Source organism: Calonectris borealis, chromosome 1 (genome assembly GCF_964195595.1).
Source record: "Calonectris borealis chromosome 1, bCalBor7.hap1.2, whole genome shotgun sequence".
NCBI lineage: Eukaryota > Metazoa > Chordata > Aves > Procellariiformes > Procellariidae > Calonectris > Calonectris borealis.
In genome coordinates, this window is record NC_134312.1 from 33955243 (window position 1) to 33982491 (window position 27249).

General features: G+C 37.7%; 2 protein-coding genes across 7 annotated transcripts; one reads left to right on the top strand and one right to left on the bottom strand.

The window, feature by feature from the left end:
• Positions 1–636: 636 nt before the first annotated feature.
• Positions 637–13275, bottom strand: PUS7L (pseudouridine synthase 7 like). 2 transcript variants are annotated; one of them, XM_075148155.1, is made up of 10 exons: positions 13195–13275; positions 11969–12921; positions 11117–11276; positions 9275–9470; positions 7578–7676; positions 5994–6075; positions 4437–4512; positions 4235–4349; positions 2439–2492; positions 637–1810 (listed from the first exon to the last, which is right to left on the bottom strand). In XM_075148155.1, exons 1-10 carry the CDS (start codon positions 13248–13250, stop codon positions 1490–1492), a joined length of 2112 nt encoding a protein of 703 aa, XP_075004256.1. In that variant the 5' UTR covers positions 13251–13275; the 3' UTR covers positions 637–1489. The 2 variants fall into 2 exon arrangements, with proteins under 2 accessions (XP_075004256.1, XP_075004248.1); XM_075148147.1 differs by having other exon boundaries at positions 4235–4512.
• IRAK4 (interleukin 1 receptor associated kinase 4) lies at positions 13208–27249 on the top strand. Of its 5 annotated transcripts, none has more exons than XM_075148183.1 (12): positions 13208–13376; positions 13829–13998; positions 15055–15200; positions 15515–15712; positions 16528–16688; positions 17371–17435; positions 17744–17858; positions 19921–20030; positions 23091–23274; positions 24133–24195; positions 26000–26158; positions 26259–27249. In XM_075148183.1, exons 1-12 carry the CDS (start codon positions 13290–13292, stop codon positions 26289–26291), a joined length of 1491 nt encoding a protein of 496 aa, XP_075004284.1. In that variant the 5' UTR covers positions 13208–13289; the 3' UTR covers positions 26292–27249. The 5 variants fall into 5 exon arrangements, with proteins under 5 accessions (XP_075004284.1, XP_075004273.1, XP_075004265.1 ...); XM_075148172.1 differs by having other exon boundaries at positions 13296–13517; XM_075148164.1 differs by lacking the exon at positions 13208–13376 and adding an exon at positions 13404–13495.

Genomic DNA, 27249 nt, shown 5'->3' on the forward strand with positions numbered 1-27249 from the left:
CAAAACTGGATGTAGAAGTTAAATGTGGTCTAACACGTGCTGAAAAATTAGACATAATCCCTTCCCTTGATCTACTGGCTGTGTCCCTGCTAACAGGGGCTGCTGGTCATCCTTGCTGCCAAGGCACACGGCTGGCCCATGTTCAGCTGGCCACTGGGCCCCCAGGGCCATTCCTGCAGAGCTGCTCCCCAGCCTGCCCCTCCCCAGCCTGGGCTGCTGCGGGGGTGCTTCCTTCCCCGGGGTAGCACTTTGCGTTTGCCCTTGCTGAATGTCATAAGGTTCCTGTTGGCCTGTTCCTCCAGCATGTCTAGGTTGCCCTGAATGGCAGCCTGATCCTCCAGAGTATCCATTTGTTCCCTTAATTTGGTGTCATCTGCAAATTCAATGAGGGTGAACTCCATCCCCTCCTCCAGGTCACTGACAAAGACATTAAACAGGATGGGGTGCAGGAGAGACCCCTGTGGTACTCACTCCAGGTAGGGTATGACCCACTAACCACTACTCTCCAAGCCTCATCACTTTTTTACCCATCTAGTTGTCCACCCATCCAGACCACAATGTCCTAACTTGGTTTCAGCTTGCTAAAGTCAAGGTAAATGACATTTTCTGCTCTTCCCTCTTCCACAAATCCACTCATTTTATCACAGTTAACTGGGTTTTTTTAATTAAGAAAAAAAAATAAAGGCTTTTTTCCAGGGATGGTTCCATTAACACTTTTTTTGCCACCATAAGGCTTTACAGTAACAGGAATAAGGTCTGCAATCTGTAAACAATAAAACAGGGTTTTGGTTTTATTATAAATGGTTTTGCAGTTGTTAATTATTCACCTTGTCTTGATGAGCTTACTTGAATAGGCACTAACTAACAGCTATGCACTACTTAATCCTGGAATTCCTTAGCATTAACTTAAGTTGGGGGATTCATCAAATGTCTGGTAAAGTATCAGATGACTTGTCACTGTTGACTCAGGACTTTTACCTTTTAACACCTGGTGCCTGAACGCAATGAAAACACAATATATTTAGTGAACCTCAGTACAGCTACTTTTCAGTTAGATACCTGTAGACTGCAAACTTCTAACATTATTGCTTGAACGGCATTTAGTATAAACCATTTTTTTTGAAAATGATTATGAAATAAAGGATACATTTGTTTGCTGCAAACATTTTTCCAGGATTTAACTTTGCAAGTCAAATGTCTATGCAAATATGAAATTCAGGCTTGCAGCCCATGGCTTCTTTAAGTTCTGTTAAACCTGCCTAGCATAACACGTAGCTTTATTCCAATGCATCCAAGGGTTTGGGGTTTGGAATGTTTTTGGATCATTCCAAAGGGTTTTGGTGCATTTTTTTTGTAATCCGTATGAATCTCAATCTACTAATTTTTCCTGTTTCTGGCTTGAACCTGTGATTCTTCCTTATTTTCTTGGCATTATACATAAAATATCACCTTTGTATAATATTCCTGCAATCTTTCATTAACTGGAATCTTAAAAGTCACATTTCATTATTTCTCTCAGACAGACTGTTGCATAACATGAAGGATCAAGGTCAAATGATATATGAAGAGAGACTTTTGATTCATTCAGGTTGTCCTCAATTTCAATTCCTTTTTCACTACCTTCCAAAAAATATGACAGATTCTGAACATTTTTCAAAATGGGTCTGTAGCATCCAGGTATATTCAGCTGTAATGGAGACACTCTGAATTTGCACATCTGCAGCTCATCCTTAGAAAGCCTTTCATGGTACCATTGCCCAACTTTATTGCTGGGATACTTGATATTATGTCCCACCATTGGAAGAACCACCTTCAAAGAAAAAAACAAAACAACAAACATATTTGAAATAAAGCCCACCAATTCCCCTTTAAATAAATGTGATTACAGTTTTAAATGTGTCTAAATCTTGTGGTTTAGGGCCTGAAATAGTAAAACAGCAGCTTCTCTTGTGAAAGCAAGCTGTGCAAGGCAGGTATCTTGGATATAATTGAAGCAGAAAAAAAATAATCAATGTATCAGGATTCCTAAAACAAACTAGAAACATACTAACATGAATTTCCTTGTTTGTTGGGAAAGATACAGCATTAAAGACATTAAGCTGCCTATGTAAGATTTCACAACTACGCACTCTGAACCTTCAAAAATTAGAATATCAACTGCTCTTGAATGTTTTTCCCAGTAGACTGAAAAAATTTTCAAAGCATTCAGCTTCAAGATAAATATTGCCATACTGCAAATGACACTGTGCTTATTTCCATTACAAAGTAAATATTCTTTCCTCCTGTTTGTTATGAGAGTGGAGATTAGTTCACATATGTTTTCTTTAATGTGCATTCTGGCAAGGAAGAAGACTGCACCAGTTAACTTAATCACATTATTTTTAAAACAAAACATTTTAATCAAATAAAGAGATCAACAATTTTTCATACAGACTTACTTGGTTTATAGAGTATTTGTTAGCTGACTCTTCTGGAGCAGTGACTACATGAACCTGACAAGACATATAAGAAGTTAAGAAAAAAAACTTTTTTTAAAAATAAAGCATACACTTTATTTTAGGAATTATGCACTGTACTCCCAAACTCGTAAAGGATTCTAAGGTTATTTGACTACTACAAGGACAACAATCTATTTCAGGTATGAAAAATAGTAAAGAGAGAGAGAGAGATATATGCTTAATATAAAGTAATCTGTTTACTGGTAAATGGCGTTGCATTAAATATTTACTGATGCTAGCTACCACTAATTAGCAAACTACCACTACAAACTCATATTCTTTGAGTTTGAGGTTAACTGTGCCAATGCAATCTTGAACTACATCAGCAACAGCAAAAATACCAAGAAAAATGTTTTATATTAAATAGGAATATATCTATATTAAACTCAATAACTCAATACTGAATTTGATACCTCTGCTTTTCATTTTATTTGATCTACATGTTTTATTAACATTCACTCTCAAAAATATTGTTGAAGAAAAATCACAATGTAAACAGAAGCCACTCTACAGGGACTGGAGGTTATTTAGTAACCTTCCAAGTGCTCTCGCTTTCAAATCTGTAAGATGTTCACCCAAAAGAAATGAGATACATTCTGCCTCTGTACACACCTGTTTATTATCCAGTAAAACACTGCAAAATTCTGTGCTTTATCTGATGATCAGGAGAAAGATAGAATCATAGAATCATTTAGGTTGGAAAAGACCTCTAAGATCCTTGAATCCAGCCGTAAACCTAACATTGCCAAGTCCACCACTAAACCATGTCCCTAAACGCCACATCAACACGTCTTTTAAATACCTGCAGGGACGGTGACTCAACCACTTCCCTGGACAGCCTGTTCCAATGCTTGACAACCCTTTCGGTGAAGAAATTTTTCCTAATATCCAATCTAAACCTCCCCTGGAGCATCTTGAGGCCATTTCCTCTTGTCCTATCACTTGCTACTTGGGAGAAAAGACCCAACTGCTTCCACAATAAGAAAAATGCACGCTAACCCTGAAAGAAGAGATGGCTTCAGAATGGACTTCAGCATGCCAGACCTGGGACCTGCATACACTCAACTGCTGGCTTCTGCTTATTGGCTCACCCACGGCTCCACGCACAGCACCCAGGCTGTGCTGTGGGCGAGGAGAAGCACCCCCTTGCCCTTTACTACTTTCCCAAGAAGACTGCTGCATTTTTTGAACAGCTGCTAACAGTTTAGACCCACTGCCAATCTGTTTTAATTGCCTGAGTAAGTGCTTTGACTATGTAGCCGCAACGAGATTACCAGTTCAGTCTGAGGCCACCCTTCACCATGGGCTTACATTCATTAATATATACAATGGGAAGGTCTGACTTGGAGAGCAAGACTCAGATCTGCACTAACTGATAATACAGGCACACCCAGAGTCCACTCTGAAGGTTTTCCTTAGTCAGATCCTAAGAAGAGCATTATATAGCATGCAGGATAAATTCTTACATATATCAATTCTGACATTCTGTTCTTTCTTCTCACTTGAATAAAATGAACAGTCAGAACAGATAAAAACTGCTAATATACATCTAGCTTATATGCCTATTTATGGTAAATCAAAAAAAGCTACAACACTTTTTTCACCTTTGTCACTAATATTAAATATTTTAATGAATGAACCAAAATAAAAGCATTAGAGTATGTATTCAAATGCATTAAGCTTTTTTTTTTTTTTTTTTTTTTTTTTTAAACAAGAACTATTTTGTGAAGACTCACCTTGTCGTTCAGGGCAACGCTTTCATCATTCTCTTCTGAGAAGACAAGATCACCCTCAACAACTTTTGAACCGTAGGTCTTCAGCCTATATGATGCTGCTTCATTCCAAATTTTACTGCAATAAGCATGGACATAGAATATGCGCATGGAATGAGGAATATTGAGCCATCCTTTGGTACAACCTTCATGATTTACACCATACCGATTTAAAGCTCGTAGCAACATCTTCTCTCTCACTTTAAATTCTGGCAGCATCATGAGTGCACCCTTTGCATCTTCTGATATAAACAAAAATAACCATATAAGTAATCCCTGATTTTTCAAATACTACCTGTCAGGAAAAAATACACTTAAGAAAATGAAATAATCAGGTAGGAAAAAATGGTGTCAGTCTAACCTCTTTATGCTGACTTTTAGGTTATTATTCCCTTTCCTTCAGTGTGTCATGTTAGACAAATTTCATCTTAGATGCCTATCAACACAGTCCCATGAATTCTATTCTATTTCATGCAGTATAAACTAATCTAGCTGTCATTCAGTTATTCAGCCTAGTTTGCTTTTTTTTTTTTTTTGAAATTTACTTCATCATTCACTAAGTTTTTTTTAGATCAGGTAACTTAAAGTAAAAACCAAGCTATAAAAGAACATTAAACCTCTACTTTACATTGTTTGAGAACATATATTTCATAGGGGGTAAAAAACATGTCTGTATTTTAAAAGTACAATTTGCATTGGCCACTGGGAAGTCTGAACCTCAATCAAGATGAAAATATATTTAATCAGATTTGTACTATATTACATAAATGTTGTATATTTAAAATTTTATGGTTTACATATTTTCTCATTACAAGTGATTATCTGATGAAGCCTTTTGCATAGCCTTTTACCTTTTGCTGTCAGGAAAAGGCAAGCAGTTGTTTTCAGAGTCCACATCAATGTCTTTCCATGCATCATGCAGCAATGTACAGCAAAGAATGATTCATCGTATCTTTTTGTGAAATGAAACATATCTGTGTCTCCTGAAGCTATATAACATAGTTGTTCTGTCAATCTACAGTGATAAGCAGGCTAATATATGTGGAATATTTGAAAAGAACAAATATATTTGAAGTTAAGAGCAACTCCAAATTTTTACTTTTGGAGAGAAAGTTAAGTTGAATGATAATAAATATGACAAACAGAGCATTTTAGTCGGCACACTTCTGCCTTTGACGTATTTTGTTGATTTTAGTTCAAGACAGAAAGAAGGTAGATGACAGGAAAGCGTGGAAGAGATACATAATTAAAGAGATGTAAAAGCAAAGCCCAAAGGTGCAAAAAACAAGAGCTAAGACTGTTACAGAAATCTCAGAAAATTAGATGCCCACACGTTGTAAGTGCTGAGTATGAGTTGTGTGTCTCATTCCTGTATACTTCCTTTATTAGGGAGGAGAAGTCTATATTCCAAAAGCAGACAAATGGAAGGGAGGCTAAAACTGCTTTGATTAAGATTATCTTAGTCTTTTCCAGCATTACACCATACAGCATTTGTTTCTATACTGTCTTGCACCTAAAGTACATTAAGTTTCCACTATTTTGCACATTTAGGGCCTCGTCCTCATGTAATTTTTAACTGTGCAACTCTACTGAGTTCTGCAGAATAAGCTATTAAGTGGTATAAAGCAGCAGCAAAATAAAAAGTATCTCTCTGTGCAGCAACACCTTATTCCCTCACAATACTGACTCTGAATAAATATATAGACAATTTAACTGGACATACCAGTTTGAAGAAAGTATCTTTTTGCGTTGTTTACAGGGTCATCAGTATCTTCGGGTGTGAAGAATAACTTCACAGCTTTCACCTTTAAAGAACAATATTAATAATTTGGGGTTTTTTTGCATTTAAATATAACCATTTGTCAACTAAACAGACAATCATGCGTCCAATTCTGTGTTAACATATTTTGCAACCTCTCAAAATTATATCAGTTCTTTAAGGTCAAAGTCAAATTCTCCCTTTCACAGATTAAAGACAGGTTTTAGTCACACAGAAGACACAAGACAGCTTTCAAAGTTCTGTAAGAAATCAGTCACTCTTCTTGAACATCCAGTTAGAACCCCTCCACTTTGTAATGCCATCATCCTATCCTGACAGGAAGGTTCCTTCTTTCCCTTTTGCATGTTTCATGCAAAATTTTGACTGAACACTTTCCACAGTCTCACACAGAGGGACAACAATCAATCTTTTTTTTATACTGATCTGTATTAGGTTAGATGACACTATGACAGGGAAAACACTACACTAACCTCTGCTACTTGGAGGCCACACAATTTGCTAGCACTTATACCAACCTGTGACATCCGGTTCTTGCCCTCCTCTGTATTGGACTGTGCAAGCACATACTGGCACATTTTTAATATAAATAGTAGTTCCTACACGTTTTAAATTAAGAAGTACCTTAGTTAAGACTAGAGATTTAAATCATTGGTCTTCAGGGACTGGCACCTGGTACCAACTGCTAGCATACCAGAATTCAAAATGCCAGATACATCAACAGTAGCTTTTACAGGCTGCCCTCAAATCTTGATTCTTTTCATATTTGGAAGATAAGTTTTCCTGACTTTTCTCAGAACCAAAACAAGATTAGAAGAAAATGATACTCAAGTATTCATTTCACTTCGTAGTGTCTGATTCTGTTTTAGACCTTTGCTAAGTACTATACCATATACATTGAAAAGTACTACGACTTTTATCTTATGAATGATTACTTAAGAAATAAGCTCTCCTCAGCTTACATGGGAGTAATCGCTCAGAACTAAGAGTTTGGGAAAGTAGCCAAGGAATAATGGAAAGCAGCAATCTCTTCTACATAGCAGATAAATTACTGTGATATTGAAAAAGCAAATCCTTTCATATGATCCTATGTAATATCTTGTGACATTTTTAAGAAGTATATAGACCCCCAGCAGGATAAAGAGGCTACAAGTTAGGAGGCAATCAGGACCATGAATAAACATTGTATAAAGATTGCTTCATTTTAGTGTTCAAACCTTGTATGGAATGCAGCCACTTTCTTGCCAAGTGGCATGATGACGATCACAATCACATACCAATCATAGAAAAATCACTTCCTGAACTATTTAAAGCTGGACCTGCTGCTTAAAAAAGATTTTTTATTTCACTATGAAGATCTTCATGCTTATGTTGTTGTCAAAACTGATCTGGCAATTACTTCCAGCACACATACGGGTTTATCTCACAAATGAAATTGTTCACTGGGAAGGTCAACTCCAGCGTGAGATGTTGCAACAGTAATGTGAAATTCACTTGACAGTAACTACTTAAATTACAAAATGAAAATACCATTTTTTCATTCAGTAAAGCCAATCCTATTTGATCTGTCTGAACATTTTGTCCTTGTCCAAATCGCTGAGGTCCGTAGTAATTTACAAAACCTTTTATCTAGAATGATAAAGAGTAAATATGTTAAAAGCATGAAAGTACCAGGTACAATTAGTAAGACTAAACATACAACACACATACATCTACATTTACACCCAAAATGCATACAAACTGTTTTTTTAATCAGAAATAATATGTAACAAAATTGTAACTCACTATTCATTGCAATATTTTAGCACCTAATTTAGAAACATCTAAAAAGACAACCAAGTTCTATCGTTGTCTTCATTTTCATAAAAAAAATAGGTAAACGAAACAAAATTATTTCTATATAGTTAATTATTATAAATACAACTACAGGTCAAGTAAAAGTAATCGAGCTTTTTACATGCACCTAATTATGAAATCTCTACTGAAGCAAATGCAGCGTAGCACAGGTAATGAACAGTAACCACTGTTGGACATTTTTTCTTAAAAATACTGATCTTTTTTCACATGAGATCATTTGTATTATTATTACAATAGTAAAGACCAAGAGTGAACACTTATGCTAATTGGGATTTTAAGTGTCCTGATGAGTTCTACGTCACATGTGGGCAGTAAAACCACAGCCATATGACCCAATGAGAACATCCTTTTCTAGAAAATAATAAGTATGCATGGAGCAGACAAGCAAAAAACATATGATATTTGTTTTGGAAATGGTTATTCAGCTTAAATTATATAACCTTGCTTTGGACATCCTTAGGTCCCATACGAGATTTTGTTTTCATGGAAGATGAAAATCAGTATTTTGGATTAACACACATGCTGTTTTTGTCCTCCATCATCTGACCAGTAAGCTAAATCTAATAAAGCAAGACACACAATCATGGGAATTTGTGTTCATTTTCCAAAGAGCAAAACAAAAAAACAGTCAGATGGAGCAGAGAGAGAGAGAAAAGCATTAAAGTACCATTTGAATGCATTTTTCAATAATAAAATTAATTTCCAAAATACACGTAGTGTATTTTACTTTTGCACACTGGATAGTTTTCATTCAAGTATTTATTCCTGGATTAATCTCCTTAAAGTAATTTGTACTATGGTTATGATTTAGAAAGATAGGGCAAAAAAATTACTGTTGTACAAAACACCTAAAGTTTTTCTTTTCCATTATTTTCTTTTGCTTTTCTCAGTGATTTAGGAATGTCTGATGATGGGGTTTTGTTCAGGGACTAAGGATAACAGCAATCAAAATCCACTGAATTTCAGGGGATCTTCTCTCTCTGCTACGGACATTTCACATGTATTAGTGTCATGAAAGCACGCAATTTTTCACCTGACCCAACCATGCATGTTCCTCACATAAGCAAAAAAGACAACCATGTGTAAATATGTTCTTTCATGCTGTCAGCTGCCACAGTGAAACACATCACGTGGTTGGCCTTAGGTCTGTGCAGCAATAGCTCATATATCCATACTCAATTTGCTACCAAATTTCCCATCTGCCTTGCACCATTCTGGGGGCTACAGTCTGTAACACAGAATGAATTCACTTATGGTCCCTCCTTGGAAGGCAGCTTCTTTATTTTCTTTAAAAGTACTTTTTTTTTTTTTTTTTTTACAGCACAGAATTAAAACTCTCTTCATTATTGGCAACCATGAGGCTTTTTTACCTCAACGTTTTCCATTGCTTCAGATATTCTCTCTTTCAAATCTGCAGAAGAGTCATGACTGTGGTGTTTGAGATCTCTCACAACTATATCAAAGCGATTGCCCTTCAGCTGACCAAGTCTAAGGTGCTGGCATGCTGAATGTATGTTGTGTATTCTCATGCCCTTTTTTTCCATTTTGCTTCCAATTTCTTTCAACCTGCATAAAAAACTGGGAGAAATTATGAACCATCCTCTACTAAAGCTATACAACTTCTAATAAAAGTCTTCTTCACCTCTGCACTAGTATTAAAAACACTTAAAAAAAAAAAAAAGGGATTTAAAACAGATTATTATGAGAAAACCAAATCAAATGCAGAGATAGAAGTCTTAAAATTGTAGTCTAGAAATACTTTTAAAATGTTTGCTTCATTTGCACTTATATTCTGTAGTTTGACAGATATTGGAATGAAGCAATCCATTGAACTTTCTCAAGGCAACTGAACTGAATTTTGGGCTTTTTTAATTGAAAAACAAGTAATTTACTCTTCAGTCCTAAAAATCTGCTTTTCATTAAAAAAAAAAAAAAAAAGAAAAAGAAAGAGTAGTGTGCTCTAGCAGACTCCAAAACACAATTGCTCTTTCTTAGTCAGCCTTAACAAAAACAAACTCAGTGCACTGATTCTCTGGGTACGCTTGCACATGCTTGTAATTGGAAACACAGCTGACAGTTCAAGTATTTGCCCTTTAAAGTATCCACTCAATCTCTTTGTTCTTATGTGTAAGTAACAGTCATTCAAATCAAAGGAAACTTTCAGCATAATAGCTTACACTCTAAGTAATATTTTAATAACTTTATAAATTATTTATTTATAAAAATTTGTTTTCCCTGTTATGCCAGTGGCTTGGAAGCATTTAACTATTTTGCTTAATCATTTAAACATTAATGCAGAGTTTTGCTAATTATCTCTTGAACAACTGGCCTTACAGCCCAGTTCGCGGGGGATTTTATTGATTTATTTATTTATTGATATATATTTTTGTTAGCAATAAATCCTAAAAACATAAATTCTACTTTCCTTTATTTGCAAAATGTACTTTGTTGCTAAGACCAAAAACCACTAGAAAGTTAAAGCTGAGGAAGAAATAAGTTATGGTTTTGACTCCAGCATTTTTACTATTACTATGGCAGAACTTAGTATGTATTTTTTACCCACTGAGCTGGCTACAGAGAGTAACAAAAACGAGGAATGGAAAGGCATGTCTTGTATTATTGACACATTATTCAGAATGTATTTTCTGCCCTCACATTTAGTGGTGATATCTTCTTTACTTAGTTGCATGTTTCTAAACTGGACAATACAATAGAAGTTGATACTTAACACCCAAAGACAGCACCTGTCCAAAGTATATTTGTAATGATTTACTTTAGTTTTATAGCCGTATAAAGCTTTTAAGTTGTTGTCTGTGGACCACAAGACAATACTTTGATAGTATGTGGAAACCTATTGCGTCCTGTAGTATCGGCTTCTTCTCGGATCCAGCCAGTGGATGGTATTTAAGAAATTGTAAAGTGGATCCCATGAGCATGAATTGGAAGAATACTGTCCCAGAAGATATAGTATATTCACAATATGAAAAATACCGAGAAAGGCAAGACTTTTCTTTAAATTCCAACATTGGGGGACTTTAGCGCTAAGCTGTGTATTCCCTAAAGCCACAAAATATTAAAGCCATTTCCACTGTGCTCTAATACAGGAGAAGGGAAGACATATCAATAAGAACATTTCAGAAGACCATACCATGTTGACACTTATTAACATATACAAATATGTGCTAAACTTAATGCACACAGACTGTTCGTACCTCTCAGGAGTCACCTTCTTCACAACCATGGGTTGGTAAGTAATAGCCTTCTTATCTTTGATGCCAGTGTAACTGAAGTCTGAAGGAAGAACACCAAGTTCAGCAGCCAAGAAGCCGATTGCTTCTAGTGTTTCTAGATTTTCTTTCTGAAGAGTGAAAGCTGAAACAATCATCTCAGAATTATTAGGAATTTGCACTTCTAAATCATACAGGTGTTCTGCCATGACAGATGGGCAGGTTCTTCTCTTCAAACTATAACAACATGGAAACTGCAGAGAAACAGTCCTCCCACCCCACAAAACTAAAGGAAATGGGAATTTTTCAGTATTGAAAGAGAAAAATAAAGACACAGTAAACAAAAGTCTTGGAACAACCAGAAACCCCTGCTGCCTTTAAAAATAGTACCTCATAAAATGTAACACAATTCAATTCAATGAACACATATTGACTTATTGCTAGAAACATTCTCTGTATCAGAAACAAACTGCTTTAAGGAATGAGATCATAAATCAAATTTGACCTTACTAACTTGTCCAACATCTAGGTGCATCTTCTAAAATCCCCCAATTACTTTCAATGGAAAGCTAGCACATAGGGAGTAACACAGAGTTAGGGCTACAACCAAAAGAACTGTAACCATTATCACTGAACAGTTTATGTAAAATCACTGCAGTAACTTGATTCATCCACCTCATTCTCCAATGATGTAACTACACTGCATTAATAATGACTTATTTCAGCATAAACAATGGGTCAACCAGGCCTATATATCATATAAAAATGATTCCGAGTCTCAGTCTTACTAAAGAACACCGTAATACCTGACACTTCCACTAAAAATATAGTATTTACCTGTATAAAGATCTTGTTTTCCCTGGAAACCACCAGCAGACCTTTTTCTGGACCAATTTTTTTCTCGAAATCGTACCATTATTGACATATTTGGCTGATCATTGACATTTGTCACAATAAAAGACTTTGTTTCTAAAAGTTTTCCAAATTTTCTATTGATAAAGTGGTGAACCTCTTTTCTGTGCTCTTTGTTTCCATCAGGCTCAAAAGAAAATGTAGAATTTTCTAGCTTTGCATCTAAAAATTTAAAGAAATTGCTTGTTTCCTTTTCAGTCACTAACTGACAAAGTTCTCTGTAATCAGCATTTCCTTTTACAATCATTTCATTGTCTTTTGTAACAGTGACTAGAAAGGGGAATTTCTGCCTAACAGCACTGTGTACATCAGCTCGATTTTTCTTGTCCAGTATAGGTCCCAGCGAGAACTCCCCAGTGCTAGAACCGGCATTTTTTTCCAAGTCCCACGCATCTTTCAGATCACGAGCAAACTTATTAAGCAGTTCACTCATGGGTTTGCCTAGTAAGGAATCCAATATGCTGGCTTCCTCGAGGCCAGATTTCAGCTCAGGTTCATCCTCACGCTGGTTTTTGTTAGGGGATGCAGAACAGTCGTCTCCTGCCCAGCTTGGGTCACGTTCCAAAGGCCTGGGCGCACTACCACCACCACCACCACCACCACAGCCCCCGGCACGCGGACCAGCAGGCTCCCTTCTCAGCTTTTTGGCTTGCTGCAGGCACGGGCTACTTTGTTCTAGTGGCGCTTCACTGGTTTTCTGAAGCGATTCAGCCCGGGTATCCCTAAGTAAGTGTTCGGGCATCTCGATTTCTGTCACTACGAAGTCACTCGGTGAGTTTTTGATCGTACCACAGAAGCCAGGGTGATCAGTCACGTAACTGAAGGAACGCAGCATGGCTCCCGGGCCTTCCCCTGCTCCCAGCCAGAAACCACTGCACCTGCAAGCAGAGGAAATCAAAACAAGGGGGAGAAAAAATATCAACTGCTAACGAAAAGGCTGCTAGAAGGCGGGCAGAGAGGGAGAGCCGCCGCCGCCACCGCTCCCGTCCCCAACGGCCGTTACGGGCCGCTTCAACGGCACGGCCACGCGGGGCGGTACCCGCGCGCGACCCCGGACCCCGCGAGCCGCCGCCAGGCGCCCCGGCAGGGCCGCCAGGGGGCGCCACGACCCACCCCCGTCCCCACGGGGGGAAGGGGCCCAAGGACGGTACCAACTTCTCCAGGCGCGCGGGGAAAGAGAGCAAGGGACCTCCCCCCGGCCAGCCATGGGGCGCGCCGGAGGGGACGGGCGTCTCCCGGGCAGCCTATGGGAAGGCCGCGTGGGAGGACAGCGCTTCCGCTTTCCCCTCACCGAGGCGCCGTCCCCGTCCCGCGGACGCCAACGTCGTCAGAGGTTGAGTCAGTCCCTCTTAAAGGGGAAGTGATGCAGTGGGATCGCCAGACGTGAAGCAAGCCGCGCGGGGCGAGGCGGGTCGTGGGCGCCGCCGCCACCGCCACCAGGAAGCGACGGGGGTCGGCCGTGAGGGGAGGGGAGGTAAGGGGAGGCGGCTCCCGCCGCTCCCACCGCCCCCGCCGCCGGTTGGGGGCGGGGGCGGGGGCGGGGGCCCTCGCCTACCGGGGACGGCGGGAGGTGCGTCGCGGGGGGCGGCCCCGGGCGGGGCGGGGCGGGCCGGGCCGGGCCTCGCTGGGCGGCCGGGAACCGGCTGGCGGAGCTCTGAGGAGGGGGACGGCGGCGGCTGCTGTCGGGCGGGGCGCGAAACAGCTGCGATGTTGGGTCCGACGCGGCCCTGGCTTGCCGCAACCCCGGCGAACCGCTTCGGTAACGGCTCCGTTTCTGTTCCTTAGGAGCTGAAGATGAGCAAGCCCGTAACGACTTCCACGTACGTCCGCTGCATTAGCTACGGGCTCATGAGGCGGCTGGCAGATTTCATCGATCCGCAAGAAGGGTGGAAGAAATTAGCAGTTGATATAACTGATCCCTCTGGTGAAAGCAGATACAACCAAATGCATATAAGGTGCTATATAGAAGTCATGTAACATAATCTTGTTTATTAACTGTTTAACATAAATACCGTTGTCCATCCCATTACTGTAACTTGTTGCAGTTTGTGTGCTGACTGCTACTTAAGAACTCATCTTACAGTACCCTTTCCTTAGGAAACTCAAGGTAATTACTCTTAATTGTTCTGTAGTTCAGTTTTCAGACAAGCTATAGCCAAAGAAAATTGACTAAGGAAATTAGAACTAGTTAGAGCCACGGACATACGTATTTTTAATGATACAGCATTGGCTGTGTAACTTTCTGTACCCTAGAGACTAGTAAACATTGACTTCATTGTGCATCTTCGTACAAGAACAGCAAAAGAGACAACTGGACTGTAACACCCAATTCACTGTTCCCAAGAAAATGTCCAACAAATGTGGGGAGCCCGAGGCCTAAAACTAAACAAGTTTAATTGAGAAGTAACGCCAGCAGTATTTTATGAACACCTTGTTACTTGAAGGGCTTGTTGAATCCTTAAGCTATTTCAAAGGTTATGGGATTTTAAATACCCTATGTATCATCTTGGGTTTCCAGACTTTCTAGTGATGTTAGCATTAAATCTTTGTTTGTCTTTCTATAATAATAATAAATCAGTCAGAATAATGGATCTCAATTTCTGCTTAATGCCCATCTCAAAATATTCAAAATGAAGTGTGAATGCCAAATGGTTGGAAAACAGTTAAATTTTTTTTCCATTTGATCCGGCTTTGACTTGCTCTCTGTCTCTAACTGACATTCTCATCTCTGTTAGTCCCATGTGCCAATATATTGTGGGTCCTGGACAAAATGGTGAAGCCATGTATGCATATTTTTCCCTTAGTTTTTCTCATATTTTGCATGTTTTTCTTTAGGTTTTTTAGCTGCATTTTCAGAAGATATGCAAGTAATTGTACAGTACAGTTCAGTACATTCAGAATTTCTTTAATTTTTTTTTTTTGTAATTTACCTTTAATCTCTTTCCCTTCCTCTTGGTTCTTGAGGTCACTTTTTTTTTTTTTTGAATGTTGGTCTTAATTTATCTTTTAAGGAGATTTGAGGCATTTGTACAAATGGGAAAGAGCCCCACGTGCGAATTACTTTATGACTGGGGAACGACAAACTGTACAGTTGGTGATCTTGTGGATCTGCTGATTAGGAATCAATTCCTAGCACCAGCAAGCCTTTTGCTTCCAGGTAACTGTTACTCTTGTACATTTTGTACTGTGTTCTCAGTTTTCTAAGATGCTAAAGAGCTTCACAGTAACTTCAAAATCAGAAAGGATTAGGTCAAAATAACCAAAAGTGGATATATTTTCCATTATTTGTAGTAACAGTTTAAATAAGAGTTTCAAGTTTAAATAAGAGTCCTGCACCTTACACATGGTGGCAGAATATAACCTTCTCATGACGTGTACGTGTCTCCTAATCTTAGTAAATACTGGCATTAATGTTACTTGTTTTTTCTGATTCCTAATGTAGTTAACAGTTTTCCTAAATTCCATTTTCAGAAGCTGTAAGGATGGCACAAGAAGTTACATTACCTCTTTCTTCACAGGAAACCTTGCCTATACATGAGAAACAATTGCCTATACAGGAAAAAAAAGTGGCATCTCTAAAGCCTGTTTTAGCTCAGAGTACTGAGAAACAACATTCAGCTCCTCCCTACTTAAGTCAAGAAAATAGCAGCTCACAGTCTAGTAACACAGGTAGGCACTTGGTTTGGTAGAATTAAGTACAATCTTTTTTGCTGATCTGCCCTTCACCCCATGTGAGATAAATCATAGCAATGTGTTAGAGTAATGACTATATTCTATCATCGTGCATCTATAGGAAACGGCATCTTGCTTTTGCTCTTGTTCTGTGTGACTGTGAATTTAGCTTGGATAATGAGATGTCGCAATATGAGATGCACCTTGCCGATAAGGCAGCTACTGTGATGGAAAACTTGACTGTTAATTAAATTGCAATTATTTTGTGCTACACGTAATCCTGTTGCCCTTTTTCAATACTGATTTTGTAGACTGTTTAGCATCTTGTGTTTTAAAGCTGGATTTTATGTGTCAAAAATGACTAAGAATGTTGGAGAAAAGAACACTAAAGAAAGCATTCTAGAAAGTATATGGTTAGTCTTTTCATTCCTAAAAGTCCACTTTTGGGTTGCTGCCAGAAACATGATGTGATCTAGATATATTTTAACATCTGACACAGTCTGGCTCACTCTGTGATCTGCTGTATATTTAATTTCTGTTTAATTACGAGTATTAGCAAAAAATACAATCAGAAGGCTGCTACAGTGCTAGTTGTGAAGAAAATTACGTAGAGCTAACTATATATATTTATCTGCATTTCTTTTTTTTTTTTTCTGCTATCTTCATCACAAAGCTGGAAGCAGGGCTCCACTATGTCAGGATTTGCACGGTAGCAAGTTTTTGGTTTAATAGAACTGAAGCAGAGAATCTATTCAATACACTTGTTTTTAAGTGAAAACATAGTTGTGCTAAGTGACAAATATGTTTTTCAGATTTCCATAATTTTTGGTTTCATGACTTGGAAAGTGTAACCAATAATTTTGATGCGCGACCAGAATCAGCTGGAGGTAATAAACTGGGAGAAGGCGGCTTTGGCGTTGTGTTCAAAGGCTACATCAATGGCAGAAATGTGGCTGTCAAGAAGCTAGTTGCTGTGAGTTGTCCTGGGCATTTTTCTTTTTAATGACTGTGTACTTTATACTATAGACTTGTTTATCTGTGGAAAGCATGGAATGATACACTTCAAAAAGTGTCACCACATTAAACACTAGTTGGGTAGAGAACCTTATCCTGTAGTCCCACGAGTGGTGTGAGTTGGCACAGTCACCAGAGATGAAGTCTTGCCCTTTCTGTGGCTCAGGCAAGTTGTGTGGAAAAGCAGAGCGCTCCCGCAGTTCCCCTCCTTACCCTGCACACAAGAAATGGCAGAAGGGAAGGGGTGCTAGGGAGGTTTCCCTTTCAGAATCAGATGAACAATTCACAAGCTAAATAGGTATTGCCACAGAATTTTAGTCTTCATAACCAATGGTTTGTGTGAATAATTAAATTTGTAATGAGTAAGTGCTATTAGTGGGTAACTGCAGTGAAATAAAATGGGTAAGTTGGTGACTGTGCTGAAACTGGATCCATTTGTCCAATAATACTGTGTTCCAAGGAATTAAAAATCATGTTCTGATACTTTATTTTTGAGTTGAGTAAAAAAAATATTGTAAACAGTTAAGTAGTTATTACATGTAACTAATCTAAAAAAAGACTTACAATTCCGACTTTTTTAGTGAACAACTGTGCGTTTTAATATGGCCGGCGATATTAACGTCAAATACTTCCTTTTGTAGATGGTTGATGTTAGTGTTCAGGACTTGAAACAGCAATTTGACCAAGAAATAAAAATGATGGCAAAGTGAGTACAGTGTTATATGATGTCATTATAGCCTTTTATGGGAATCTAAGTTGGCAGGTAACACGTTAGCTAGTGTGATCCCTTATTTTTGTCTTTCTAGCATAACTTAACGATTTTCATGTTAAGTGAGAATGTTTCATATACAACTTGACTGTATTTTGTTCATTTTAAAGCACCACTGCAGAAACCTGGCTATGTGCAGTAGGGCTGACACAAGTAATTGGGGATCAAGTTCCTTCTGCCTTGTGTTTTTCCTCAAATGTTGGGAGTTTTTCAGAGCCCATATGAATAGGGTTTTTTTGCTATAGGTGTCAGCATGAGAATCTGGTAGAATTACTTGGTTTCTCAAGTGATGGTGCTCAGCCATGTCTGGTGTATGAATACATGCCCAACGGTTCATTGCTTGACAGACTTGCTTGTCTGGTAAGTAAAATCTTTTCTAGCTTCCGGTTGTCTTACTTTGCTGAAGTATAGATATCTATGAAATATCTTTGAAACAGTACTGAACTGTCATGGCCAAACGATGTTTTACTACTTACTTCTGTGTTCTAGAAGACAAATATGATAACAAGTATTCTTTCAATAACATTTTATACAAATGTTTTAGACACACTGAAGTCAAAGCAGGCTGACAATACAATGCCACGTACTAGTACCTGAAGTGGCACAGGAGCTTGGACTTATGGAGCAGAGCAGAGGGTGCTGCAGTATTGTTCCCGGTTCTGACATTGGCATGTTCTCTGCTAGTTCTTGAGATTCTTCATTGTGAAATTGCCCTTTGTTCATTGCCCTTGTGATAGTGGTGAACACAATGTTCATAGTCTGCGTGTCTCTTTCTGAAGTACGTAAATAAACGGGAAATACATTTTTTTTAATTAGTATTTTGTGTAAATGCAATGCTTTCTTCTGATTTAATCAAATGACGTATCTTCTAGCCTTGACCTTTAATAAATAGTAAGTTCCTTTGTTTTTGGTGAGGCAACTCTATGTATTAAGTTGCTTTTTAGAGTGATACCAGCAGTAAGCCAGACTTAACCTAGTAGATGAGTGTCCATGTGAGTTTGTTGAAGGAGTTCAAAAATCTGCTTTATACTAAGCAAATGCAGCTTCTGAGGTTGTAACCTGGTAAACATTTTAAACTGGTGCTACTTCAACCCCCCATGCCAACAGACCTAAAAAATGTCATTTTGCTTTTTTCTGCACTGATCTTCCTGTTGTACTGGCTCAAGCATTTAGGAGTTGGAGAGAGAGCTGGGTTGGGGAACTGATGAGACCGAAAAAATACTCGGTGAAAAAAATCTTTAATTTTCACCTGGAGATGTTTCCTCTGCAAGGCTGCACAAATACTTCTGCCCAACAGGAAAGAAGTGGTGTTAGAATGAGAATGAGTAGCAGTGGTTGGGGAAAGGACTGGATATGTTTGGTAGCACTGCTGTCTCAGGTTGGTTTGGTTGATTTGCTTGCACACACTTACACATTTGCAATTTTTTTTTTTTTAAACTGAATCAGTGCAGAAGAGAAACTCAGTTTTACTTAAGGCAGTGCAAGTTTGTCTATAGAAATGAGCAGTGCTTGACAAGGATGTATATGAAAATGTTCACCCATGTAACTTTGGCCATTATCATCAAGTGAGCTTAAAGGATTGGTGGTAACTGAAAGCTAAAGTAGAAATAACTGAGGCCTTTACAAGGAAGAGACAAACTTGTGATATAAATTATAAGGAATCTAAATAAAAATCTATAAATCGGAAAGAATCTTCTGATAAAGTCAAATAGGTGAGGAATGTGCATACTGAATGTGTGTTCTTGCTGATTATTTTGTGATTTCACTGTATGTGTTTGAAGCACAGACTTTTGCTTATGTCATCTGCTTCTTGTCTGGGCTTTGAGGAGCAGGCGAGGGAGGTGGCAGAATGATGAGATACTCTAATCCTCTTCCCTTGGCCACTGACAAGATTAAGAAGTGGTTTTGAAATGTAGGTGTCCTCACTTCTAAGGTCTAGTTAGTAACATGAATCAAGCTAAACTCTTGAGAAGTGGTAAATCCAAAAAACACTGGAAGATTGACTTCTTATTGTTAGTAAAAACTGTTGATTGCTTTGAGTGATTTGCTTTGGGTTAAAAGGATCTGGTATCAGTGCCGGTACAAAGTGGAAAATGCGGTAGATACAAGTAGTTCTTTGCAGTGCAGCTGGCCTTGTAGGGTCAGAGTCGAATATTATCAAGAACACTTTTTGCAACGGGTGAGTTAATCTAAGGCAAAATGCAGGGGAAAGAACTGAATGTGACAAATGCATGTATTTCTGCCCAAGTAAATTAAGAAATGTAAGCTATTAGTCTTTTTAATGATTTACTTGAAAACCACAAAACATAGCAAGAAGTCAGTTTTGGATTGTGGGGTTTTTGTGTGTTCTGTTTTGATTTATGTGAGCATATATATATTAGATTTTAACCTTTCTACTCGCCTTTCTCCCTTCTTATTCAAGGATGACACTCCACCAATTTCTTGGAATACAAGATGTAAAATTGTTCAAGGTACAGCAAATGGCATGAACTTTTTGCATGAAAATAATCATATTCACAGAGATATTAAAAGGTAAAAGCTGCTGACTATCGCTGGCTGCGTTTTCCCTTTTTTCTTTCTTTTTTTTTTCTTCTTCCCCTGTTAAAGTTATTTTAGAGAGAAGAAATTGCAAGAAGCATTGCTTCAGTCAAGGGCACAATCTTTTCTGCAAGTGACATCCATCACCATAATCTTGTCTGTGCCACAAGGACGTGACCGGTATAGACTTCTAAAGATAATTATGAGGCTAACGTAATCTGTTACTATCAAATAGTTATTTGAGTGCTGCGAGGACGCCCAGAAGTTCTGTTCTTTCACAACTGCTGCTAATGAAAAAGCTGCTGTTAAAAGAACATAATGACTTTTAAATGGGGAATTTTTCAGATGAAAACCCACCTTTTTTTTTTTCTTTTCCCTAGAACATTTCTTCAGAGTGTCCCTTTTGATTTACTGCTATTTATTATGAAGACAGTAAAGTTACTTCAGTCAGGTTTATGAAGTTCAGGGTTCTTCAAGGATAATGTATGCTCACTTGTTTGTTATACCAGAAATTTTTCCAGGGATATCAGAGCTCAGAAAAGGGGAAGGGGTGGTTGTAGGGTTTGTGGCGTTTTTTTCTCTTTTTTTTTTTTTTCCCTTCCTTGCTACAGTTTATTATGTTGGGTTTTTTTTAAATACCAAAGCCGTCCAAATCTTTGAAGAGAAGCCCCAGATGCCTTACTCCTTCTGTGGGTTAAGAAGGAGCAACTGACCGATGGGGTGTCATGGATGAAAGTTTCCGTAGCTTCTTGGCTTCTGGCAACTCTTCTAAATGTAGGACACTTTGGTTTTGTGACCTTCCAGCTTGTGAGGAACAAGTTTTTGCTTCAGCTGCCTCATAAAATGTGCTTGCTGCTTTGACAATTTATGTTTCTTCTTTCTTCCCTTCTTAAGCCTCTGGACAAGTGTAATGACTGGAAGGGACGCATTTTTTACCTTATGCTACTTTACCCTTCTAGCTGCTGTGAGTTGATCATATTACAGCATTGGGTTTGGTTTTGTTTTGTTTTTTCTTTTGTTTGGATTCCATTTTGCAACCTCGTGCACTTGCAGTGTGAATAGTTCAATAAATTTGGTTGGTGTTATTAATAGAGCTGCCACTCCCAGGTAAAACTTAGATGAAAAGACATCTAAGAAGGTTTACTTCAGTCTTCTTCCTATGACATGTGGAGACAATTCGTAACCACACAGGCACTAGAACAGCTTCTCTGTAGGCTAGAGGGGATATGATTGAATGGGTGTTCTCAGAGTTGTCCGTCGTTTTTTGGCTTGGTTATGCCCAGGAAATAGTTCATTTATCTCTTGAAGCTTGACAGCTGCAGTAAAACTTGCTTCTGTTGTGCCCTTTGTGGTGTATCAAAAAAGTGACCTCTCTGGGCTTGTGGTTTAACCCGGCAGGCAGCCAAACACCACACAGCCACTCGCTCCCCTCCCCCACAGTGGGATGGGGGAGAGGATTGGGAAAAAAGTAAAATTCGTGGATTGAGGTAAAGACAGTTTAATAGAACAGAGAAGGAACGGGAAAATAATATTAATAATAATGATGATAGAATATACAAAGTGAGTGATGCACAATGCAATTGCTCACCACCCACTGACTGATGCCCAGCCGGTCCCCAAGCAGCAATTGCTGCTCCCCAGCCAACTCCCCCTGGTTTATATACTGAGCGTGATGACATATGATATGGAATACTCCATTGGCCAGTTGGGTCAGCTGTCCTGGCTATGCTCCCTCCCAGCTTCTTGTGCACCTGGCAGAGCATGGGAAGCTGAAAAGTCCTTGACTAGCAGGGTCCTTAGCAACAACTAAAAACATCAATGTGTTATCAACATTATTCTCATACTAAATGCAAAACACGGCACTATACCAACTACTCTGTCCCAGCTGAAACCAGGACACTCAAGTTGATAAGAAGCTCATATTTATGAAGTTGTGATCCTGTTCTTCCTTCTTTCAGAAGTTGAGCTTTAAATACAAAACCAGTTGGTGGATGGCACCTTGACTAGTGTTTGGCCTTTTGCAGTGGTCTTATATTTAACACTATTTACAGCAGTTCTAATACCAAGTGATCTGTTGTAATTTACAGCTGTGTTAATTTTGCTGAGAAGGTTTGCTGAACAAGAGGGGGAAGTTAGAAATAAGTTTCTAGTAAGTGTTACATGTTGTAACTGGCTATGTGGTTTTCTTATGGTTCCATTTAGGGGGTCAGAAAATGAGGAGGATTACAGAAATGTTAAATCAAGTATTTTAAAATGGTTCCAAGTGCTACAAGTTTAAAAAACAGTAAAAGATTTATGCTGTAATGCATCCCACTGAGAATTTTATGAAAACGTTAAGGTCTTTTAGATCAGCTTTGTTCTTCAGGGATTTTTTAAGGGAAGTAAAAGCTGGAGAGCAAGTGGAAACACAGCACATATATTATTCCAGCATTAATACATTTTCTGTTTCTCTTCCAGGAGAAGAATAAGAGTATTAGTATTCATTAGGCATATGAATTTGTAATGGTTGACATAGTGTTAGATAATAAGTATAAAAACCTGCTTTTGTTAGTTCTGAGTAGAGATATATACAGTTAAGAATTGTACTGTGATCCAGTACCAGTTGATCAGAGCTAAGTATTCTCTGTTATCCTTCTTAAATAAAGAGTATTCAGATCCAAAACATGGGCGTAACATAATTTGTCTCGTATAAGAAATTTTTGTATTTGTAGAATTTGGGGGTAGGGTGTTTGGTTTTTCCCTTGTGTTTTTTGCCTTTTTTTTTTTTTTTAATGCATGCGTGCATGCACAAGAAAAAACATGGATGGATCCTGGCAGCCAGTTCTTGATTTATTTAGAGCAATTAATTGTGAAATCAAGCAATTTCCAACAAAATTAACTCTTACATTTTTTGTTATATGAATAACGAATAAATATCTTAAATTTCAAGAAACGGTCAAAATAGCAGTTTGCCTTTGGTTATTAAAGAGTTATTAGTCTGTTATAAAACCTAATTACTGTACTGGTTTGGAAAATTCTCTTTTCTTTTTTTTTTTTCCCTCCCCTCTCCCTCAGTGCAAATATCTTATTAACTGATACATACACACCCAAAATTTCTGACTTTGGACTTGCAAGAGCGTCTGTAACATTCACGCAAACAATCATGACTGAAAGAATTGTTGGAACAGCAGCCTATATGGCGCCTGAAGCTCTGCGAGGAGAGATAACACCTAAATCTGATATCTTCAGTTTTGGAGTAGTAAGTAGAATGTGGGAAGCAGTATATGACTTTTTTTTGTAAATGATGAAAGCATACAAAATCAAGAATATCTGAAATTAAATAATCCACTCTGATCTATCATTTCTCCTTTTCTCAATAGATGTGCTCTTAAGACAGTGTTTCTAAACTTCGATTGGTTTAAAATCATTTGAATATGTTGAAGAAAACATTGAATTTGCTAATGATTACAATAATTATGTTAAAATGTAAATTTGCATGTGAAAGACCGGAGTAAAATAACATTCCAAGTTCTAGCTACATGTAGTTTGAAGTAATGTGGAACATTGTTTCTTCTTGCATAGTATTGCACAAACTCAGGCTGGAAAAAAAAAATTTTAAAGAAAATGCTCCAAGGTTAAGTGTGTTTTAGTATTTTTAAGCACCAGAAGTAGGCTGTCTGTGTGGGATTTGCCTTAAAGTTGAGTACGAAAAAGACATGAGCTTAATATTTGGGAGAATAATTAATCCATTCTGAACAGATCCAAGACCCTAATTGCTGTTGATCACTTCCTTCATGGCATTTAGTTCTTGGGGAGATAGGCCAGATACTGTTTCTGAATACTTTGGAAATCCTTCCACCTTGCTTTGAAGCAACACAACATAGGGTGAGAAAAACTTGTGTTGAAATTCATAAACCACACTGCTAATAATGGTTAATGAAAATAAAGGTAGGAACAACAGCAACAACCATCAATTGTATAGAGAGCTGTCTTTGGACAAATACAGATCCTGTGAGCATTTGTTTGAAAGATTGGTGGTCATGCTTCTTTTTGCAAATGATATATACGCTAAGGATTATTCTATACTTCATTTTCTCTTCTGATTTTTTTCTCCTAGGTCTTACTAGAAATAATAACAGGTCTTCCTCCAGTAGATGAAAACCGAGAGCCACAGTTACTGGTATGTTCCTTTTGCTTTCTCCTCCCCTCCCCCTGTTCCAGGATCACTTTATGTGATATCATAGTCAGTTAACAAGTTCTGAGACCACCAAATTAGTCACCAAAATACGTAGTTATGAAAACAGCTCTTGTGTCGATGTTTGTCTTAGAGGTGAGGCTGAAACTTTTCTCTCTTGGCTGGTAGAAGATTGTTCAGTCCCCAAGGTCATCTCCTTCCAATCTGATACTATAATTCTCTTTGTTTGGAACTCTTCTTATTGTAATATCATTATGCTTTTTCAGCATACTCCTGTTATACCCAGATACCCTGATAGTTCCTCATTCACCAGAACATTTTAAACTATTCATCGCAGTTGTTTCTTTATGGTTCTTTATACTTCTTACCATTCCTGTATCAATCTTCATCCTTTTCAACTTTACTAATAATTTGCAAATACCTTGTGTTTTTAACCTTAGGGAAGTTTGGAATGTAAGGGCTTTTTTGCAGGGTGAGGGGTGGGTTGAATTTTGTCTTCTTTTTTACTATTCAGTAAGTAATTCAGTCTATTAATTAGGAAGCTAATGTCTCGGAGTTCACTCTCTTGAATTAAAAATCTTACAAGGCTGTTCTTAATTTAGCCTTTCATTTAGCTTAAAATTAAATTCTGAACTACTTAATCCAAGGCTTTCCTAGGATATTTTTTACATAAAGACTTACTTATTTACTAAGTGTGAAATAGCGTTGAGGTTTGGATTGGTTTTGTTCCATACTGTTTGATAGCTGTGTTTCCTCAGAGCTTTAGGAATACCTGTGTACCATTAATAGAATTTTTTTCCTTTAAGCTGTATCTTCTGGAGTGGCATAATACTTATCCTGTTGAGCTCTGTAAAGACCTTGGAGAACTCAGTCCCTGTCAAATTGAATCTTGATGTTTTGGGGTTTTTTTGAAGCAGGCTTTTTCAGAGACAGGTTCTAAAAAGGATTATAAAGTGTGATTTGACTGATACAGTTTATCTTTGTAATGTACTTTTGGGAGCATAAAGAGAATGGTCAGTGCAAGATAATGTGGCATCCTTAGCTTTGAAAATTTTGGGGTAGTTGAATGTTAGTCAGCAATTTCGGACTGACCCGAGAGGAAGGCAGAAGACCTGCCTCTGTTCACTGACTTTTTATTTCTTACTTCATTTACCATGCTGACTTGTCTGAGGTATTCCTCAAAGAGTATTTGTGATTACAGATAACGCATTTCAAGTGTGTTGGAGCTGGAGAGCTTTCAACTAAAACAGCCAGATTTAAAAATTTATTTCAGGCTAGAATTTTCCTTTAGAATAGATATAGCAGCCACTGAGGCTGATGGAAGAAGGCATTAGTTTACAGAAAGAGGCTTTATAAAGTTAACAAAAAAAGAAATTATTTACACTTAAGCTTGCATATTTGTAGGTTATTAAGTAAACATAAATACTTTATGTTGATCAAGCTTCTTTTAAAAAAGAGACAATACTAAGAAACGGACTCTTGAACTGGGACAGTTAAAGCTGTATGATACAGCTTAAAGAAAATTGCTTTACAATTTTGTGTTAACTCAGTTAGAAATAATTTATAATAAAAATGTATAGTCTCATAGGCTGTTTATAGTCTCATAGGCTGTTTCTGCAGATATTGATGAATAATTATACTGCTGAACCATTATCATCATTCTTTGTCTAGAAGAGTGGTTGAGAAAAGAAATGAACACTCAAAAGCAAGTTTTCAAAGTGTTAGCGTGGAATACATAATAACAGATGCTTACAGTGTTATTTACTCATTGGTTCATACTCTCTTGTAGTTAAGTATCAAAGATGAAATTGAGGATGAGGAAGCAACTATTGAGGATTATGTTGATGAAAAGATGAGTGACTGGGATGCACCTTCAGTTCATAAAATGTATTCAATTGCTGACCAGTGTCTGAATGAGAAAAAAAACAGAAGGCCAGACATTAAGATGGTATGTAGTCTTTCAGGTAAAAGGCTTATTTTGAGTGTGCGTGTGCGTGTGTGTGTGGTTACAGCATCAGTTATTTATATTTCTGTCTGTTCTCTTGCAGGTCCAACAGCATCTACAAGAGATAAAGACTTGATATGTGTTTCTTCTGATACACAAATGTTTTTGAAATGGACTAGGCACCAGTAGCAAATACTTTATTAGTATTTAGTGTGACATTACCAGCTTTTCTGCTTTCCAGAACTTTCTGGTCTGCATATAAGGTGTGCTGTTGGCCTGTCACCACTATGCTGTTTTTGTTAACTGAGCAGCCTTTTCACATATCCTTAGCCATTGGACCCTCAACATGAGAAAACTTCTTTGTATTAACAAATTGCTGTGCTGGTGCATCTTCTCCATGGCTTTTTAAATGCATTTGCATATTAGAATCTATCTGATTCTTTTGATTTCCAAGTATCAAGTACGTCTGCTGCAAAGGCATATGACAGTAACAAGGTAGAATTTTTTTTCTGCAAATTGCTTTCTTGATCAAGTGTACTAGACCTTTTTCTATTGAAGACAACATTTAATACATACAAATGGCACTTATGTTGTCTTTTGGGGAAAAGACAATAGTAGTACCCATTTAAAACAAACTTAATTTGTTCGCATTTTAACTTGAGATTTCATATTAGTATGAATGGACTGGTAGTGTTTGTGAATGTGATTATTTTTCAAAAGGTCTTCTCGGGATTAGTTTTAGTCAAATAAATGCTGCAAGACATATTCTAGGTTGTTTTTTCGTTTCAAGGATTCACAAGCAAAATAATTATCTTGCAGTGCAAATGCAAAAATACATATGGCTTTCTTCCAGTGAACTTGTATGATGACAAACTATTTAATTTTTGTTAATAGGAAGACTCTTAGCTACTTCGAATATTTTACATTTTAGGAGAAGATTCTATATGGTTTATAAATGCAGATGGTATACATTGTTAAAGGGGCCAGAATAGTAATTCTAAGACCAATTCTGCATTTTTCTTAGTCAAATAATGAAGCTTTTTAAAAAAGATATATGTATGTATAGTAATAAATAAATATTAAAATACACTTTT

Excerpts from the sequence above, each read along its gene's own strand:
- PUS7L (XM_075148147.1), bottom strand. The coding sequence starts at position 13,250 with ATGGCTGGCCGGGGGGAGGTCCCTTGCTCTCTTTCCCCGCGCGCCTGG. Across the intron at positions 4,513-5,993 it reads AAGATACTTTCTTCAAACTG|AAGATGCAAAGGGTGCACTC; the intron begins GTATGTCCAGTT and ends TGTTTATATCAG. Across the intron at positions 1,811-2,438 it reads ACAAATACTCTATAAACCAA|GTGGTTCTTCCAATGGTGGG; the intron begins GTAAGTCTGTAT and ends TTTTCTTTGAAG.
- IRAK4 (XM_075148183.1), top strand. The coding sequence starts at position 13,290 with ATGGGAAGGCCGCGTGGGAGGACAGCGCTTCCGCTTTCCCCTCACCGA. Across the intron at positions 13,999-15,054 it reads TACAACCAAATGCATATAAG|GAGATTTGAGGCATTTGTAC; the intron begins GTGCTATATAGA and ends TTATCTTTTAAG. Across the intron at positions 17,436-17,743 it reads GAAATAAAAATGATGGCAAA|GTGTCAGCATGAGAATCTGG; the intron begins GTGAGTACAGTG and ends TTTTTGCTATAG.